The sequence below is a fragment of the Guillardia theta genome (assembly GCF_000315625.1).
Source record: "Guillardia theta CCMP2712 unplaced genomic scaffold GUITHscaffold_65, whole genome shotgun sequence".
In the NCBI taxonomy this organism is placed as follows: domain Eukaryota; class Cryptophyceae; order Pyrenomonadales; family Geminigeraceae; genus Guillardia; species Guillardia theta.
The window spans coordinates 220417-237797 of NW_005434609.1; the positions used below are offsets into that span (position 1 = coordinate 220417).

At 57.2% G+C, this 17381-nt stretch overlaps 3 protein-coding genes across 3 annotated transcripts; 1 reads left to right on the forward strand and 2 right to left on the reverse strand.

Annotated features, from left to right (window-relative positions):
* Positions 1 to 1453: 1453 nt before the first annotated feature.
* GUITHDRAFT_75303 (hypothetical protein) lies at positions 1454 to 2143 on the reverse strand (the record flags this gene model as incomplete). Its single annotated transcript, XM_005827611.1, has 4 exons — positions 1454 to 1597; positions 1642 to 1849; positions 1899 to 2008; positions 2069 to 2143. 4 exons carry the CDS (start codon positions 2141 to 2143, stop codon positions 1454 to 1456), a joined length of 537 nt encoding a protein of 178 aa, XP_005827668.1.
* Positions 2144 to 13282: 11139 nt separating this feature from the next.
* GUITHDRAFT_154054 (hypothetical protein) lies at positions 13283 to 15295 on the forward strand. Its single transcript, XM_005827612.1, has 8 exons — positions 13283 to 13924; positions 14134 to 14186; positions 14325 to 14401; positions 14607 to 14666; positions 14724 to 14847; positions 14920 to 14974; positions 15032 to 15116; positions 15164 to 15295. Exons 1-8 carry the CDS (start codon positions 13300 to 13302, stop codon positions 15237 to 15239), a joined length of 1155 nt encoding a protein of 384 aa, XP_005827669.1. The 5' UTR covers positions 13283 to 13299; the 3' UTR covers positions 15240 to 15295.
* A 462-nt stretch (positions 15296 to 15757) lies between these two features.
* GUITHDRAFT_142563 (hypothetical protein) lies at positions 15758 to 16713 on the reverse strand (the record flags this gene model as incomplete). The annotated part of the gene is made up of 5 exons (XM_005827613.1): positions 15758 to 15896; positions 16013 to 16092; positions 16152 to 16194; positions 16239 to 16288; positions 16339 to 16713. The coding sequence occupies 5 exons, from the start codon at positions 16711 to 16713 to the stop codon at positions 15758 to 15760; spliced, it is 687 nt and encodes a 228-aa protein (XP_005827670.1).
* Positions 16714 to 17381: the final 668 nt, after the last annotated feature.

Genomic DNA, 17381 nt, shown 5'->3' on the forward strand with positions numbered 1-17381 from the left:
CCTCTTCCTTTCTCTCCTCCCTCCTCCCTCCTCCCTCCTCCCTCCTCCCTCCTCCCTCCTCCCTCCTCCCTCCTCCCTCCTCCCTCCCCGTCTTCTCCCCTCGCGCCCCCCGGACTTCCCCCCCCCCCCTCTTCCTTTCTCCTTCCTGCCCCCCTCCCCTTTTCCCCTTCCTCTCCCCCCCTCTCCTCCCCCCTCCCCGTCCTCGCTACCACATTCCCTTCGAGCCATGCAAGCTTCACTCGTAGTTGCATTGCTCTTCATCCGATCCTCTCACGCGATGATCTCGGGCCTTCATACGAAAGCGGTCATGCCAACAATAATCGATCGGAGGGACGAAAGTCGCGCAGGGGGGTTTGAAGAGACCATTGTGTTCCTCCATCACAACTACGATGAGCGATCCAGAGTCAAGGTAGTCGGCTCATGGTCAAACTGGACGACCCTGCACCCCATGGGCTACACAGGGAGCAGCTGCTGGCTCGTCAACCTTGAGCTCAGCCCAGGTCTGCATGAATTTCGGTTCGTGGTGGATGGAAGGTGGGAGCTCTCTATCGCGCATCCTTCCAAGGTTTCGTATGCTCGACAGGGTGAGTTTGTTGCGCAGCGACTTCATTCCTCACTGTTCTGCTCACAGTCTGTAGTATTGGCCGCCATCAGCTCCCGAAGAGAAGCAATTATGTTGTGATCCCCGACATCGTTGGACCATCGGCGATGTTGCAGCCCTCTGATGTAACAACCACCTTGCCTTTGGTGTTGGACTGAGTTTTTTCCTTTCAGAAACAGCACACAGCAAGTTGTGCAAGGCCGAACATACTCGGATGGCTCAACATTTCCAAGAACAAGATAATGATATCCATCATCTTATGCCTTGCCGTCGGGCTCTTTTACTTGATGCCGACGGCCTCTCTCCTGCTGAGGGATTTTATAACACTCCTTAGCAGTCAGTTGCCGGATATGAGAAGACGAAGCTTTCAGGATGCCAGCAGAGCGAGGGGAGAAATCAATCTGACGAGGAAAAAGACATCCGAACCTCCAACCGTCCTTCCAGCGAGCGAGGAAAGGCCCAACCTCCACGAACCTCCTCGTCCAAGGGGCGATGTGGAGCAGCCGAACCCCCCGGGACCACCACTTGGAAGGAAGGAAGAGATTTCAACTTCCTCTGCACCCGTCAAGGTTGATCCGGCCGAGAGGTCGCACACAGACAAAGTTCAACACCAACGAGCAGAAACAAGCTCTGGCAGTAGACAACAAACCCTAACAGGTGCAAGCGACTCAGAAAATTCTCCGAGTTTGTGGGCAGAGTTGTGGGCAGTGGCCACGAGCGTAAGTTGATCAGGGCTGGAAGAAAACTAGAGCTGTAGCAACAGACAAGAAGCATTGTATACACCCAAGGTCAAGTTTGCTTGCCATATTTGTAGATTATCTCACTCAAAATAATAATGAAAAGTAGTCACATTCATTTCAGTTTCGAAGCGATCCAGTCCAATCCTTCACGATGCCCTTCACCTGTCAGAGCGCACGCTGCTTGGATGTGCCATTCGTGCGATCTGATGCTGTGCAAGAGTAGACTATCAGAGATCTCCACCGCCGTCATCGCATCCTATCATGCAAGTCAACATCAAGATCGCTTACAAGCAAGACAACCCTCAGATCCTGCTTGTTTGCAAGAATTAAGATGACTGCCTTCTTGAGATCTTCGTGCGTTAACAAATTCCTCAATTCATCCCGCACAGAGGAGATCCTGTCTCTGTCTGTGCTGTCCACGACAAGAATGATTGCATGCGCGTTGACATAATACGAGCCCCATGATGGCCGCAATGATTCCTGGCCACCAAGATCCCAGCATTCGAACCTAAGTCACAGGATGAGATGTAAAGAAAGCACGACAGTCAGAGGTCAACCGAATATTGTTATGAACAACTTCTTCCACGTTGCTCCCGATTGTTGGCTGAGTCACAACAACATCTCCAAGATTTAATCGATACAACGTTGTCGTCTTGCCAGCATTGTCCTGTATCGGAACAAAAGGGAGTCAATATCAAGATTAGATGGCTCAAAGCTTACAACGAACCAATCCAATGATGATGATCTTGTAGCTTCCACTTGAGAACAATCTTTCCCACAGCTTCGAGAAAAGAACCCCCATCTATCAACTCGACGAAGAACTAATCCTCAATCCAATCAAGGTAATCTCTTGAGAACATCTTGATGGGCAAGCCCGGCAAGTAACCTGCATATTCATGTTGTCAGATGCTAATGTATACCTCCAAATAATTCCTGTCATCAGACAAGCCTGCTTCATTGACATCTTCAATCATGCTTCAAATATCCTTGCCCTGATGCAAATATTTTCTGCAAACCAAACTCTCTCACTCTGACTGCTCTTGTTTCTGCTATAGTCTCTGCCTGCCTCTCAGTCATCGTCTCTATCACTGCCCGACCCATCCACCATCGACCTCGAACCCAGCATCTCTGTCCTGCGCTGTTTCACTGCCTGCCCTCGTTGTCACTGCTTGTGTCTACTCCACTGCTTCCTCCTACAATACTTTCACTCCTTTCCCAGTTCCCCCTCCTACTCATCCTCCTCCTCCTCTCCCACCCGTGTAATGTGTGCTATTCCCAAACACCAGGTACCCCACCCCTCCAAACATCTCCATCGTTGCTAATCAAATTTTACTCATCGAATCCGATGTTACAAATGAGGCGGGCCTGGACCTGGAGCCGCATCACAGGAGACTCTCCGTCACGTGACAGCCCGGGAAGGCTTCAGCCAGGGCCCGGCCCACGGTCACTGATCCGATCCGAGTGACTGATCGGGTGACACAGGCTTGGCAACTTTGAGGCTCTCATCGGCCGGGCCCGGTCGGATGCCACATCGCACTGTGCGGCATCATCCGATGATCCGGATCACCCGGCCAGGCGACTGACCAATCACGGATCGGACTCAGTGGGACCGGGGACTGGACGCCCGGACGGCCGGGCCCGGGGCCGCGCGGCACGGTCCGCCGCCCGGCCCTCCGCGACTCAGTGAGCGGCGGGCCATCGTGTCCGAGCCCGGGCCTGAGAGCCGCCTGCGTGACTGCGGTAGGCTTAAGTATCGGAGCCCCCGACCGTACGGTCGCCGCCGGCCCGGCGGCGCCGGGTGGCCCAGTGGCCCGGACCGGGACGTCCCGGCGGGCCGGACTCGTCCCGGCCGCGCCCGGATGCTGAGCGGGGATGAGGGTTGGGGACTGTTCCTGACAGATTCCTACGAAGAGGTACCAGACACCGGGGGTAGGGCGCTACTCCAGTAGGGTGGTCATGGATGTAGGGTACTTTTCCACAGCGAGATAGGGGTACTCATTGATGGGTAATGTTTTAGGAGGGTAGGGTACCCTCAGTTTGATGAGTCACCACCACACAAGGGTTGTATGGATAGATTGGACGGGGTGGGTGGTCCTGTAGGGGGGGTGCATACACTAAAGTAATTGTTGAGGGTGGGTGTTGGGTACGGTACTTGGTAGTACTTTGTAACAGAGTACCCCTCCTGGTTACTAACCATGTGGCTTTAACACACAATCATGTCTTTTATCCCTATCCAGGGTGGGTCAATCACCCCACCCCCAATTCGAAAATTGATCACCCCTACCCTCATGACCTACCCACATTAGAGCAGTATCCCCGAATTCAGCGAGGCACCATGGCTGGGGTTGAGAGGGCAGAGGGGCGATGAATGGGTAGATCATGGCGTTTTCGTCTCCCCTCCCCTCCTCCTTGAAGAGCGATCGTAAGTAAGGATCCCTCTGCTATCTTGCCCTCCTTCAGCCGAACTGTACGTGGAGTTTGCTGCCATGGACAGCTGATCTGGGGTTCCGAAGAAATTTCCCGGGTGATAGTGAGAATTGTTGCAGCTGCTTGAGATTGTCCTGCACAATGTTCGAGAAGTTCTTCGTTGCCCTCGTGGAAAAGTATGTTGCTCCCTTTGCGGAAGTTGATCGTGATCAGCTCAGCGTTGCAGTGAGGGAGGGGAATGTTGTCTTACATGACGTGAAACTGAAGAAGTCGGCCTTCGATGACCTGGCCATGCCCCTCACCGTTAAGGAAGGAAGGATAGGTGAACTACGGATTGATGTGACGTGGAAGTCTCTCCGTCTCCACCCGGCCAAGATCCACGTCAAGGACGTTGAGCTGGTCCTGTCCCCCCTTGGGATAGACGCGTCAGCAAGCGTCCGAAGTGAGCGGCAGCGTCAAGCAGAGATAGAAGAGCTGCTTGTGGACGAACAGATCCGCCTGATGCGATCTCAAGGATCGAAAGCTCCCACCTTGCAGGAGCAGGCGTTTGTCGTGAGGCTTGTCTCCTCCATCATGAACGTGGTGGACTTTTCTGTGACGGGGGTGCACGTACGGTATGAGGACAAGCTGACGGATCCTAGTCGAACGATCTCCGCTGGGATAAGGATCTCGAAAGTGGAGTTTTGTTCGGTTTCTTCTTTCGCAAACGTGAAGGCGGGAGATGTGAAGATTGTAGATTCCGATTCGAACCTCAAGAGTCTCAACATTCAAGACTTCTCAGTTTATTGGCTCAGTGGTGGTGACAGCGCACCGTGTAATGGCAGCAGCAACAAAGCTTCATTAGACGAGTTTCCTGGTAAGAAAGTTCACACCAACCCTGATCTCGCATCGCTGAACAATCTGCTGCAGTCGTGTCAGCTTTCAACTTGCATGTCAATACAGTCCTTAACAGGCAGTCGAAATCTCTGAAGGGATGTCCACGTATCGACTGCCACTTCATGATGGAGCCAGAGGTTGACATCAAGATTGACTGTAATTCAAGACTTGCGGTGTTGTCGGCAGGTTCTGATGGAAGTGGGTTGTAGGTGGCACCATGTTGGACGTCTCGGCTGTGGTCGATGCTGCGATCCTTCACGCGAATCGCTCCAGGATCACACGGGAAAGGCCTTCATCTAGGTGAGAGAATGGATTGAATGCTCTCTGAACTTGTGGAGATGATTGTTGGGACCATCTTGACTTGTGATGTGGTTTCAGCATTCGAGGTCACTGCCGTGAGTGGTGGATGTATTCGTTTTCGTGTGTTGTGGACAGCTTGAAACAGCGGAAAGCAAGCTACAGGAAATCGAGCGTCCTCTCTATCATTCGTGATGGGAAGAAATATCGCTCTTGCTTCCAGCGCTTCTTGATGAATGACTTAGAGGAGGAAGGCCTTGAGGAGATGCGGAGACTCGAGAAGTCACTACCCCTCATCACTGTTATGGCGCTGAGAGGAAGGATAGAAGAGATCTGCGAGAAAGAGCTCCGCATGATGTCTCTGAAGAGCAAGGAGGCGAATGTGACAGGCCCGAACGTGTTCAGAGAGCTCCTCAAGGGTTGGAGGAAGAACACTGACGGGTCGTCGTCTCTGATGATTGCTGGAGTCGACTTGACCGTCTCGGAGGAGGAGCTGTGTGACTTCTGCAACGCAGAGGATGGGACGAAGTTCAACGACTTTGAAGGGGATGGAGCAGGAGACCCTTCTTTCTCTGTGAGGCTGCATGCGGGGGCCATCAGGATGAGCCTGAGTGACGTGAAGAAGCTGACGGGGGAGGACGGTGCCAAGGACGGCATCATCTCTACCGCTATCATCTCCGACGTGAGCTACAGCATCGTAGGGAAGGCGAGCGAGAAGATCGGAGCGTGCGGGGTCCCCGTGAAGATGCAGCTCGAGATCTCGTCGGTGGAAGTGAAGGACTTGGTGACGGCAGGGACGTCGTTCCCTGTCGTGCTGTCTCAGGGGAGGTGCTTCAAGGGAGAGACCCGGCCCTTCCTCGGGGTCGTCTACGAGGACCGGCATGACGACTGTGCCCTCCTCAATATCGTCATGGGCAAGGGCCTCTGGATCTATAGCATGCAGCTTGCCAGGAGAATCAGCGCACACCTCAGCATCTGCTGGAAGGTCGACATGCGAGCAGCGACCGGGCTGATCAGCAGGATGGCAGCGGCCTCGGTCGATCAGCAAAGGATGCTGGCGCAGAATCTGATCCGGAAGGCCGTGGAGACCAGGTCCCCTCTGGACATGTCTTTCGACATCAACCTGCCGTTGATCGCAGTCCCGCAAACTTGCTGCCCCGATTCCAGTGCCCCCTCGTCGACGGTCCTGCTCCACTGCGGCCGTGTCAAGGTCGCCAGCAGCATCGGCCCGTCGGCCTCGGGAGGAGGAGGAGGAGGAGAGTACGACAAGTACAGCATCGACTGGGAGGACATCCTTGTGTCCACCTGCTCGACCAGAGACAAGTGGGAGGAGAAGTCAGAGGCCCCGCTCCTCTCCCTCCCCAGGATCTCGTGGGTGGTTCAGATGTCTGTAGCTCGTCTCGACTTGAGCCTGACCCAGCTCAAGGTCGAGCAGACCTTGTGCGGTGCTCGCGTCTTCCTCCGGTCCTCCTCCCTCCGGCAGGCCACTGCTGTGTGGGTTCAGGTGAACGGAAGGAACGCGACTGTGGCTCCAGCCAAGTTGGAGGAGCAGGAAGTGTCTACCATGGTGAGCTTCGCGTACGGAGGGTTCCAGATGCTGGAGCAGGGGTGGGAGACGATGAGGAGGAGGGAGCTAGGGCTGCTGCAGGACCTCTACCAGGACCGGGAGCAGAGGATAAAGGCCTATGCGGGATGGTCTCGTGTGGAGTACCGGCTGGAGGTGGATGGACTGAGGTGTGAGGTGATGGAGGATGAGCGAGGGAAGGTCAATCAGCCCCTCGTTGAGCTCGGACTCGACGGCCTCGAGCTGGCAGCTCAAGTTAACAGTCTGGACGCGTCTGTGCGCATGAAAGTGTCCGACTTGTACATCAAAGACACGATGCAGGTATGAATGAAGAGGAGGAAAGATAGGAAAGGGAGTTGGGGGAGGGGGTTGGGGAAGGGTGAGGTGGGTGAGAGTGGGAGGGAGGTGGAGAGATGGAGGGAGGGAGGAAGATGAAAGAATTATGTGAGAAGAAAATGGGTCACTAGATAGTCAAGGGAGGGAGAGCAATGGTATAGAAGATGAGGGAGGAAAGAACCAGGAGCGATCGAGAGTATGAGGTCAGCAGCGGGGACCTGAGACTTCACTGCAGAAGTTTGGGAAAGACTACCTTTACATCCTTGGCAGCTCGGTCCAAGACAACAGGTGCCGTCCCGTGTGCAGCAACTAGCAGTTCACTGACATGTTGGCAGCTTCCTGGAGGGCCCGTCGGCTGCTCCCGTGCTGTTCGAAGGGGAGGGCAGGATGTGGCACCCGATTTCTCCCAGCAGGCAGGAGCGCGATGTCGAGATCCGGGTCAACGTGGGCCAAGTCTTCCTGGGAGGGAACCTGGAGACTATGGCGGAGCTGCAGAATTGTTTGGCGCTGGGGATCGAGGCAGGGCTGAAGGAGGTGGATGGGGGAGAAGAGAAGGAGGAAGGGAGAGCAGGTGTCCAGGAGGACAACACGCTGCTGGAACATGTAGTCTCAGGAGTCGTGAGCACGGCCGCGGCCATCGAGGCGGCGGAGACGAGGAGGAGAAGGTCGCTGAGCCTCCTGCTCGTCTCCAGGGTGCAGGCGATCAACGTGCTGATGCACATGGAGAGGGACAGGAAGGCGTTTCCTATCGCCCTGCTGTCTCTCCAGCGCTTCTACTTCGAGAACCGAGAGGACAGGACGGGTAGGATCGACATCCAGTCCTCGCTGGAGGGAGTGATCCTCCGCGATCTGACCCCAGCAGGGTCGAGGTACGAGAGGACCGTCTCCTTCGGGGTCGTTGGGGTTGAAGAGGCGGGAGGAGGAGCAGGAGGGGAGAGGAGCAAACTGGCGCAGGTGGAGTACATTCACTACGGGTCAAAGAACACGGCAGAGGCGAGGAAGGGGAAACTTCACGTGCGGTGGGGAGCTTGACGCGATCCTGGTCCCTCGTTTCCTTTCCGAGCTCTACGGGTATGTCCAGCAGAGCTCCATCTTCCGCTCCACCTCCTCCGCGCTCTCCGTCGCCTCCTCCAACTCTCATCGCTTCCGCTCGCGGCTCGACTCTGGGATGATGAGCCACTCGTATGACATGGAGATCCTGGTGGAAGTCAAGCAGCTGTCCGTGAAGCTGCCGGAGTCTTCCAACTCCGAAAACTGCATGTGCGTTGTGATCCCGGGCTTCAAAGTCGGCAACGAGTACAAGGGCGGGGAGGAGACGGCGACCGCGGACCTTCGCTTCCTCGTGTCATCGTACGTCGAGCACCAGCAGAAGGAGCTTCTGTCCTTCTCCTCCCTCATCCACTTCGCTCGAAGGACCAACCTGTCGCAGCTCAAGGATGAGGATGCGATCATCCGTGTCTCCGTCTCCGTCAGCCCCATCGTCCTCCGGCTCCACCAGCAGGCCATCGCCTTCCTCTCCCGCGCCACCATCGCGAGCATCGCAGAGGTCAAGGCAGCATGGAGTTGGCACTACCATGCGGGAAAGGCGAGGATGAAGTCAAAGTCGCTGCTAGAGGTCGAGCCGATCAGCCAGGCCCTCTCTCGAGCGATGAAGGATGCGGCGAAAGAGGAAGAGGTACCCCTCCCTCCCTCCCTTCCTTTCCCCCCATTCTCTCCTCCCTCCCCTATCCCACCCATCCTACAGCTTCTTTCCTTGATCCTCTCCCTTCTCTTTCTCGTTCGCTCCTCTCCTCTCCCTCTCCTCTCCCTCTCCCTCTCCCTCTCCCTCTCCTCTCCCTGACATCGGACGTGCTCAGGCTCGCCAGCTCTCGCAAGAGCGAGCTAAGCTTCACATGCTCGACCTCTGCCTCTCTGTGCAGCTGGAGACTCTACGCCTGACCGTCCTGAGTGCCGATGACACGAAGGAAGTCAGCGAGCTGGAAGTGAAGGGAGTCGGCGGGCAGATGAGAATCTGGAGCGACACCGCATGGATGGCGAGCGTGGAGGCTGGGGACTTTTCCCTGAGGGACGTCTGCCCTACCTCCAAGAATGTCTTCAAGGACCTCGTCCGGCCCGCCAGGGGGGAGGCAGCAGTGATCAGTTTCACGTACCAGGAGAGCGCAGAAGGGGACGGCGAGTTCGACCTGACCATGACGGGGCTACAAGTCAACGTGGCCGCCCATCCGATCATGGCGACTATGACGACCGTCTTCAATGCGTTCGACTCGAAGCCAACGGAGAACAGCGCGAGCGGAGGACAGTTCGAGTCGGCGGAGGGCAAAATCTCTGCCGAGCAGGAGGCCAGGATGATGGCGAAGGAGGGATACAGCTGGTGGGGGGACAGCAAGGTGGAGGGGAGGATAAGGGTGGGACGGAGCACAGTCATGGCCCTTCAGGACTGCACGGAGGTGGAGACTTCGAAGATTGCCGTGTCCTTTCAAGTGCTGGGGGAGTATCTTGCTGACCACAACACTGAGCGCATGCGGCTCGAGGTGCAGGACTTCTCGCTCTACTCGTTGATCAAGGAGCAGGCGGAGGAGCAGTACATGGTGGACAAGTCCAAGTTGTACTCCCTGCTGACGAGGGACTACAACGACGGAGGGAAAGTTCAGTCGTCGGTCAAAGTTAGCGTCCGCTCTGTCGACGTGATCGTGACGTACCAGGACGTGAAGCGCTGCTATACCCTCGTCCGAAACTTCGCCATGGCAGCGGAGGAGAGTGGCTTCGCAGAGACCACCGGCTACGTCTACTTCAGCTCGGGCATGGACCGGGACGCAGAAGTGGCTCCTGTGTTGCCCACGGCAGACTCCACGCTGAGCATGGAGTTTGACTTCCTCATGGACTGCTTCACCGTCTCCATCATCAACGACTGCATGGGTTGGAACGTTCCCTTCGCCACAGTGACGGCCAAGAACATTCAGTCCAAGTTCTCCTCCTACAACGACGACAGCGTGAAGCTCACCTTCCTGACGACCCTCGACGCCAACTACTACAACCTCCTCAACACCTGCTTCGAGCCCATCCTCGAGCCCTGGACCTTCAAGCTCGAAGCCTCCGAACTGCCAGGACGCTCGTCAGCCTCGGTGAAGCTCAAGTCAGACGCGAGGATCGAGCTGAACCTAGCTGAGATGCACATGCGCTGCCTGGTGCAGACGGTGGAAGGTTGGATGCAGGACAGCAAGACTTGGACTGCAGACACCGTCTCCCAGTCGAGCTTCTCCCCTTACCGCCTCAAGAACGAGTCCGGTATCCCTCTTACCTTCTGGCTGGGAGCAAGCCTGGACCCTCCTGCAGACGTCCAGCAGCAGAGGGAGCTGTCGAGTGGGGGAGAGGAGCCGTTCGAGTTCGCGCACAAGAGAATGCATCACTCGCGGCAGCGGGACATGTCGTTGGAGTTCCACACGCTCTCGATCAAGTTCGAGGGAGTCGACGACGTTCTCACCCACGTGCCTGTTGACGTGACCGGCGTCCACATGCTCCCCCTCGGCCCCCTGCGCGCCGTCGCGGAGATCCACAACGACGGGGGATGCAAGATCATCGCGATCCAGAGCACAGTCAAGGTGTACAACAAGACCACACTGATGGTCGATGCCTGCGTCATGAACGTGCTGGGAGAGGGAGGCGGCGTGTCGGAGGGAGGTGGCTCCATCCTCTGGAGGGAGAGCTTCGCGGGGGAGAGCCATGGCTGCGTCCCGCTGGCTCTGACCTCCTCCAAGTACATGAGCATCAAGCCTGCCGGGGACGAGTTCGGCTACTGCACACCCTTCCCCATCCCCTCCGAGCCTGTCACGGGCGAGTCTGTCTTCATCGCCTGCAAGTCGTTGGCGGGGGGCTCGGAGGAGGAGGGGGAGGAGGCGAGGGCCAGGTACTTCCGCGTGCGACTGGATGCCAAGAGGCCCATCGGGGGGCACGAGGAGAACATGAGGATTGTGATTTCCATCCACCCGGCGGTCCGCGTCTCCAATCTCCTCCCCTACCCAGCTGAGGTCGCCCTGTGGGCGGTTCCTCCTGGCAAGCCGGGGGTCAAGGTGGCGACGAGGCACGTGGGGGAGGGGCAGATCGAGCAGCTCTACTGCACTGACCTCAAGGTGCCTCTGCGCTTCACCGTCTTCCTCAGCGCCTTCCGGCACGTGAACAAGCCCATCCTCGTCTTCGACCCTGCTGGGGCTGTGGTGGAGAAGGAGATCGACCTGCTGGACGATGAGAGTCGAGTGCTGAAGCTCGGGGTAGACTCATCGACCTCGGCCTGGGGCGACGTCACCATCACCGTATACGCGCAGTACATCTTCCGCAACTTCACGAGCTTGCCGCTCATCTACGGCTCCTACAGGAGTGGAGCGAAGGTAGCGGCAGGACAGAGCTCGAGCTCTGGTGCAAACTCCTCCTCCTCCTCCTCCCCTGTCGCTAAATCGCAAAGCGCATCGAGCGCTGTGGAGTACCAGGCTGCATTCCAGGGGATCTATGCTGTCTTCGGGCCTCGCTCGGGCTTCCAGGGCAACGTCGTGCTGTGCGACCCACCCATGGCTGACGGGCCGATCAAGAACGCGGAGGAGATCAAGGGGAACATCGCAGTCATCCGCAGAGGCGTCATCCCCTTCACCGAGAAGGCGCGCAGCGCCGCCCGAGCAGGAGCCATCGCCGTGATCTTCATCAACTCGGACGAGTCGACTTTCCTAGCTGAGGGGGACAAGGGCCCGGGCATCCGCCTGCCCTGCGTCACGCTGAACAAGGCGGACGGCGAGGCTCTGCTTGAGCTGCGAGGGAAGGGGGACAAGGTGCAGGTGATGCCCGAGGGCCCCTCACGGAGCCACCGCACTACCTCGCAGGAGCTCGAGTGGAAGCGGCTGGTCAAGGCCATCGTCAGGGTGGGAGAGGCGGGAGCCGTTGGCTCTGCAACTCCGGAGCGGAGGGTCGTGAGCACGTCGGAGGAGCAGCGGAAGGAGAAGAAGTCGAGGAAGAAGGAGATTAGCTTCCCCGACAGCTGGATGGAGCAGCCTGGCGACATGCCCTTCATGTTCTCCTACGACCACCAGGACCTGACGGGGAACAAGGCGACGTTCTGCGTGCTCGGATCTGACTGGTCGTCATCCTTCTCCCTGGAGAACATGGGTACCACAGGGGTGCTGGAGGTGCCCGGCAAGGCTTCTGACCTCCCGTCCCTCAAGGGAGCGAAGCCCATGTACGAGTTCGGCCTCAGCTTCGAGTTGGGGACTGGTCACTACTCCCGCAGCAAGATCTGCAGCATCTTCCCGCGCTATACCGTCTGCAACAGGATAGGATACACCATCCAGCTCGTGCAGGTGGGGCTGGAGGAGGAGCACAACGCCGTGCTGGAGATCAAGGATGGGGAGCTGTTCCCGTTCCACTGGGTGGACGAGAAGAAGACTAAGGCGTGCAGGGCCCGAGTGGTCCCAGAGATCGGAACCCACGAGACCTACTCGACCGCATGGAGTGGACCCATAAGGCCCGACCAGGTCGGCAGCTTCTCCATCCGCTTCCCCCCCGAGAAGGACGGCGACTCTCCCCTCAACGTCTCGATCGAGATCCGCCTCAGGAAAGCCGCCGCCTTCATGGTGCTAAGGAGGGAGAAGGAGGATTACCCGCAGTATGCGGTAGACAACCAGACAAGCAAGACCGTCGAGTACTGGCAGGCCATCGAGTCCGTCTCCTCCAAGCTCACAGTCCACAAGCTCGCCCCCGGGCAGCGCGCGCCTCTGTGCTGGGACCGGCCGCACGAGGCGCACGTGATCAGCATGAAGATCGAGGGGGTGAAGGAGAGCGTGTCGGTCAAGATGAACAAGTTCGCCACCTTCCAGCTGGCTGGAGGCATCCAGGCTGAGGTGTTTGCCGACGGCCCCACGCGCTCCCTGAGGGTGAAGGACCTGTTGGCGAGCAGCAGCGTGTCTTGCAGTGCGAGCACTAAGAGTGAGGAAGACGATGTCAAGTACGCGTTCCAGGTGGAGCTGTCGGGGGTCGGGGTGAGCGTCATAGACGCGAAGTTGGACGAGATCATGTACGGGGCCCTGCTGGACATCTCGACGTCGTACCGGGTGACGCGCAGTGACTTCGAGTTCGAGGTCAAGATTGACAAGGTGCAAGTTGACAACCAGACGGACAGGGGCCCGGAGATCCTGCTGGGGTTGGAGATGGGGAAAGGGGAGGGCAAGCCCGCGATCCACGTCAGCATGGTGAGGTCAAGGGTGTACAAGAACATATCCTTCTTCAAGTACTTCGCCTTCTCGTTGCGAGAGATGTCGCTGGACCTGGAAGAAACCATCATCATGCGGCTCCTCGACGCGGCTCAGAACGTCGTCGACTCCTCGACCATCTCAGTCTCTGACGAGAAGCCTGACGACCTGCGGGCCAGCGGCTTCAAGAACCTGAGGTTCCTGGAGAAGGAGGCGATCGGAGGTGAGAAAATGTACTTCGAGCTCCTCCAGCTCCACCCCATCGTCGTCAACCTCTCCTTCTACGGTACCGGAGCTCTGATGGATCGAGCATCGACGGAGGGCGGAGGGCTGAGCTACAACCCCATGTTCGCCGCCATGAAGGCGCTCGGGGTTGTGGTCACCAACATTGACAAGGCTCCCATCTGCCTCAACGCCCTCGTTCTCGAGCGTCCGTTCGCTACCTCCCAGGAGCTCAGCAGCTCCATCCGCAAGCACTACCGCACTCAGCTCATTCAGCAGCTCTACAAGCTCGTCGGGTCCTTCGAGTTCCTCGGGAACCCCGTCGGGCTGGTCAACAATCTGGGCACGGGGGTGCAGGACTTCTTCTACGAGCCTGCCCAGGGAATGATGAAGTCGCCGGCGGAGTTCGCCAAGGGGATGCAGAAGGGGAGCCTTTCGCTCTTCAAGAACAGCACCTACGGGGTCTTCAACGCTGCCTCCAAGATCACCAGCTCCATGTCCAAGAGCCTCGTTCAGCTCTCCGGTGACTCAGACTATGCTCAGAAGCGGCAGGAGTCGCAGAGCCAGCGGCAGAAGGCCGGCAGCTCCAACCTGGCGCAGGCCCGGCAGGACGCGCTCAACGAGATGTCGGAGGGTTTCATGGGCATCTTTGCGAAGCCTATGGCAGGGGCGCGCGAGGGGGGGGCGTCCGGATTTTTCTCCGGGCTGGGGAGGGGCTGCTGGGAGCTGTGGTGACGCCGACAGCAGGGTCGGTGGTGGCGGCGGCGGTGTCGGCGGCGGTGGTGGAGGAGGAGGAGGAGGAGGAGGAGGAGGAGGTCTTGATGGGGTTGATGATGGTCGCAGGGCTGATGGACCTCACGTCAAAGGCTACCGAGGCTGTGCGCGACACGACCAAGGTCTGCTCCCCCATGCTCATCAGCCAGCTCTCTGCTCTCTCCTTCCGTGCTCTTGCCGTGCTCCTGTCCAGCCATCTCCCTCCCTTCCTCGTCCCCTTGTGGCTCTCGCAGCTCTGACAGCCTCACCTTCTCCTGCAGGACGGGGAAGTGCTGAAGAGGTTGAGGCCTCCGAGAGTGAACGTGGGGGATGGGGTCTTGAGATTGTACGACGCGAGGTATCTTCCTTCCCCTCTGCTCGTCTCCTGCTAGACGCTAGCTCCCTTCCCCTCTGCTCGTCTCCTGCTAGACGCTAGCTCCCTTCCCCTCTGCTCGTCTCCTGCTAGACGCTAGCTCCCTTCCCCTCTGCTCGTCTCCAGCTAGACGCTAGCTCCCTTCCCCTCTGCTCGTCTCCTGCTGGAGGCTCACACGGTCAAACTTCAGGTCTGCCTATGGCTGCAACGCCATGCGCGTGATTCACAGCGGGTCCTGGAAGAACGATCGGTGAGGCGGGCTGACTTGTTGTCTCCTCCTTGCGGTCTGGTGACCCTCTGGCTTCAGCTACATCGGATTCTGCGTGCTCGACGCCAACGAGGCTGCGCTGGTCACGGACAAGAACATCTGCGTTCACAAGTTCTCCTCCCACGAAGTCGCCTGGGAACTTCCGATCGTAGCCGTGAAGGAGGTGCGTCTGTCCTGCCTCCTTCTTCTCCACCTCCCCTTCTCCTTCTCTCTCCTCCCTTACTTCGACCCTCAGGTCCAAGTCGATGGTAGCAAAGTGCTTGTGTTGCCCCAGGACGGGATCCAACCAGGTCTGACGGACCCCTTCTCCCTCGCTTCCAGCTCACCCCCAGCACTTGCTCGAGCAGTTAACGACGCCGGGGCGAAGACGGCAGTCACGCCTATGACGTGCACTGACTCTCGATACGCGGAGTACCTCGGGGATGTGATCAGGTGAACCGTGACGATCCTCTTCCACGGGCCTGACAGCAGGCGAGCAGGCGAGCAGTCTCGGTCGCAGGCATTGAGTTCATGCATCGCAAGTCAAAGACGGCAAACAGCGAGTACATGCTGTGAGACAAGAGACGAGTACATGCTGTGAGACAAGAGACGAGTACATGCTGTGAGACAAGAGACGAGTACATGCTGTGAGACAAGAGACGAGTACATGCTGTGAGACAAGAGACGAGTACATGCTGTGAGACAAGAGACGAGTACATGCTGTGAGACAAGAGACGAGTACATGCTGTGAGACAAGAGACGAGTACATGCTGTGAGACAACAGGAGATGGAGGAGCGCGAGTGAATGAGTCCATGCTCTTATGATGTAGCATTGCGCAGCCCCACCCTCCTTGCATGAACAATCTGCTGACCACACGAGCGCGTACGGGCATTTGTGTGCGTGCTGGGTGGTCTAGATGTTCTACTCAAGAGTCATGTAGAGAATCAACTCGCTGTGAACTAACGGAGAGCACACGATGAGCCACTGTAATGGTCTGACGTGGTTGCGAGGGAGCGAGCCAGCCTCCTCCTCCTCCTCCTCCTCCTCCTCCTCCTCCTCCTCCTCCTCCTCCTCCTCGTGTCTAATCTCTTCCTCATTCTCTACCTTCTCTCTCCTCCTCATTCTCTACTTCCTGGGACCTGATCATTCTTCGGAGGATGAAGGGACTTGCGTCGAGGTAGAGGAGGAGAACTCGTAGCTCCCTGTCTCCATGCTTCCCGAGGGGCTCGATCCTACCAAATCGTCGCTGTCAGGGAGAATTGCCTTCCTGTCCTTCGAGGTGACGTCGAAGAGCTCCGGATACCTCGGATGAGGATGAGTCTACCTCTTGCACTGTCCGCATGCTTACATCTTGTAGAGCCGGTAGCTCTGAGGCGTCAGCTCCTTCTGCTTCATCTCTAGCAGCTCTGCTTGAGTGAACTCCCCTCTCTGCAGTTCAAATGTCAACATTTATGCAAACACTCCGTTAAGAAGAGAATTGCCATCACCTTTTGTTTCTGCCCCAAGCTCTCTCCTATTTCTCTTTGTTTCCTGGGAGGACCATCAGTCTTGTACGCACGCGTGCATAACTTCACCTTCGTATTTCCTTTTCAGACCTCTTAGCAAGGTCAGGGAAATGTTCCCTCTGTTAAAGAAAGACGTCAGCATCGACAAATTGAGATCTTAGATGATTACAATGTATGTTGAGTCATAGCCCATCTGCTTTGCTTTCAGTCTTGATTTTCTAGCGTACTCTGACGCCAGAAACCCCTTCTTTCCTCTCTTCGGTTTCTTGCCAACCTGTTTCTCTGCATCCTCGCTTTCCCGTTCATCCCTCCTTGCCGCCCTGATCGGCGCGTAGTCGGGGTGAACTTGATCCAACTTCTTCACTCCTCCTCGCAACTGCATGACGTACTGCTGCCTCGATAATTGAAAGAACCACTCAGCCTGCATGGGATGATGATGATGATAATGATGATGACTGCTCTCACATCCTTCTGCAACGACTACAAGGACCAAAACGGTAAGGATGATCGAAACATATTGAATGTTGTAAAACGCAACCATCATCTTGCAACGGTATGCCCGACGTTGGGCGTTCGCTCTAATAATAGAGTGGTGAAACAAACATTCTCTTGCTTCACAAGCTCATGCTAAGCCGTGCACAATGTAGCCCGTGTTTTCTTCAGTCGATCAGGAGTTCATGTTTCATGCTATGTAGTAGAGGTGGAGGATAGACAAATGACAGAACCTGACCAAGTGAAAGTAATCCAGAAGACTCCCCGACCTTGAATTCGTCGGCTAGAAGACTATCAGAAACTATCGAAGTGAGGAAGGCATAAGTAGGGTTAGGTAAGAAGAGTTTGTATCGAGTGAGTGCGGGAGGCTAAAAGGGAGGGGAAAAGGGAGGGAGATGGGAAAAGAAGAAGACGAGAGAGGAGGAGGATTAGAGGGGGAGGGGGAGGAGGAGGAGGAGGAGGAGGAGGTTGAAGGAGAACTCGCTTCAGCTGGCTACAGCTGCCCGGGCACGCAGATGGGGCAGGTGAAGAGCATGGTGGAGTCGCGGCCGCGGCTAGACTTGGCGTCAGGATGGATCCCTAACTCGGACTTCATGCCCATCAAGAGGCACTACCCTGAAGAAGCCCTGGTGCGAGCATGGCTGAAGCTGCTGCGGGCGACGCGAGGAGGAGCCGATGGCTACACGTGCTCGAGCTCTGCTTCCTTCGACATAGCCGACG

What these genes read in the sequence shown, in the direction of transcription:
- GUITHDRAFT_154054 (XM_005827612.1), top strand. Translation starts at nt 13,300, where the DNA reads ATGTACTTCGAGCTCCTCCAGCTCCACCCCATCGTCGTCAACCTCTCC. An exon ending in GCTCAACGAGATGTCGGAGG is followed by an intron (nt 13,925 to 14,133) that starts GTTTCATGGGCA and finishes TGATGGTCGCAG; the next exon opens with GGCTGATGGACCTCACGTCA. An exon ending in CCAGGACGGGATCCAACCAG is followed by an intron (nt 14,975 to 15,031) that starts GTCTGACGGACC and finishes TTGCTCGAGCAG; the next exon opens with TTAACGACGCCGGGGCGAAG.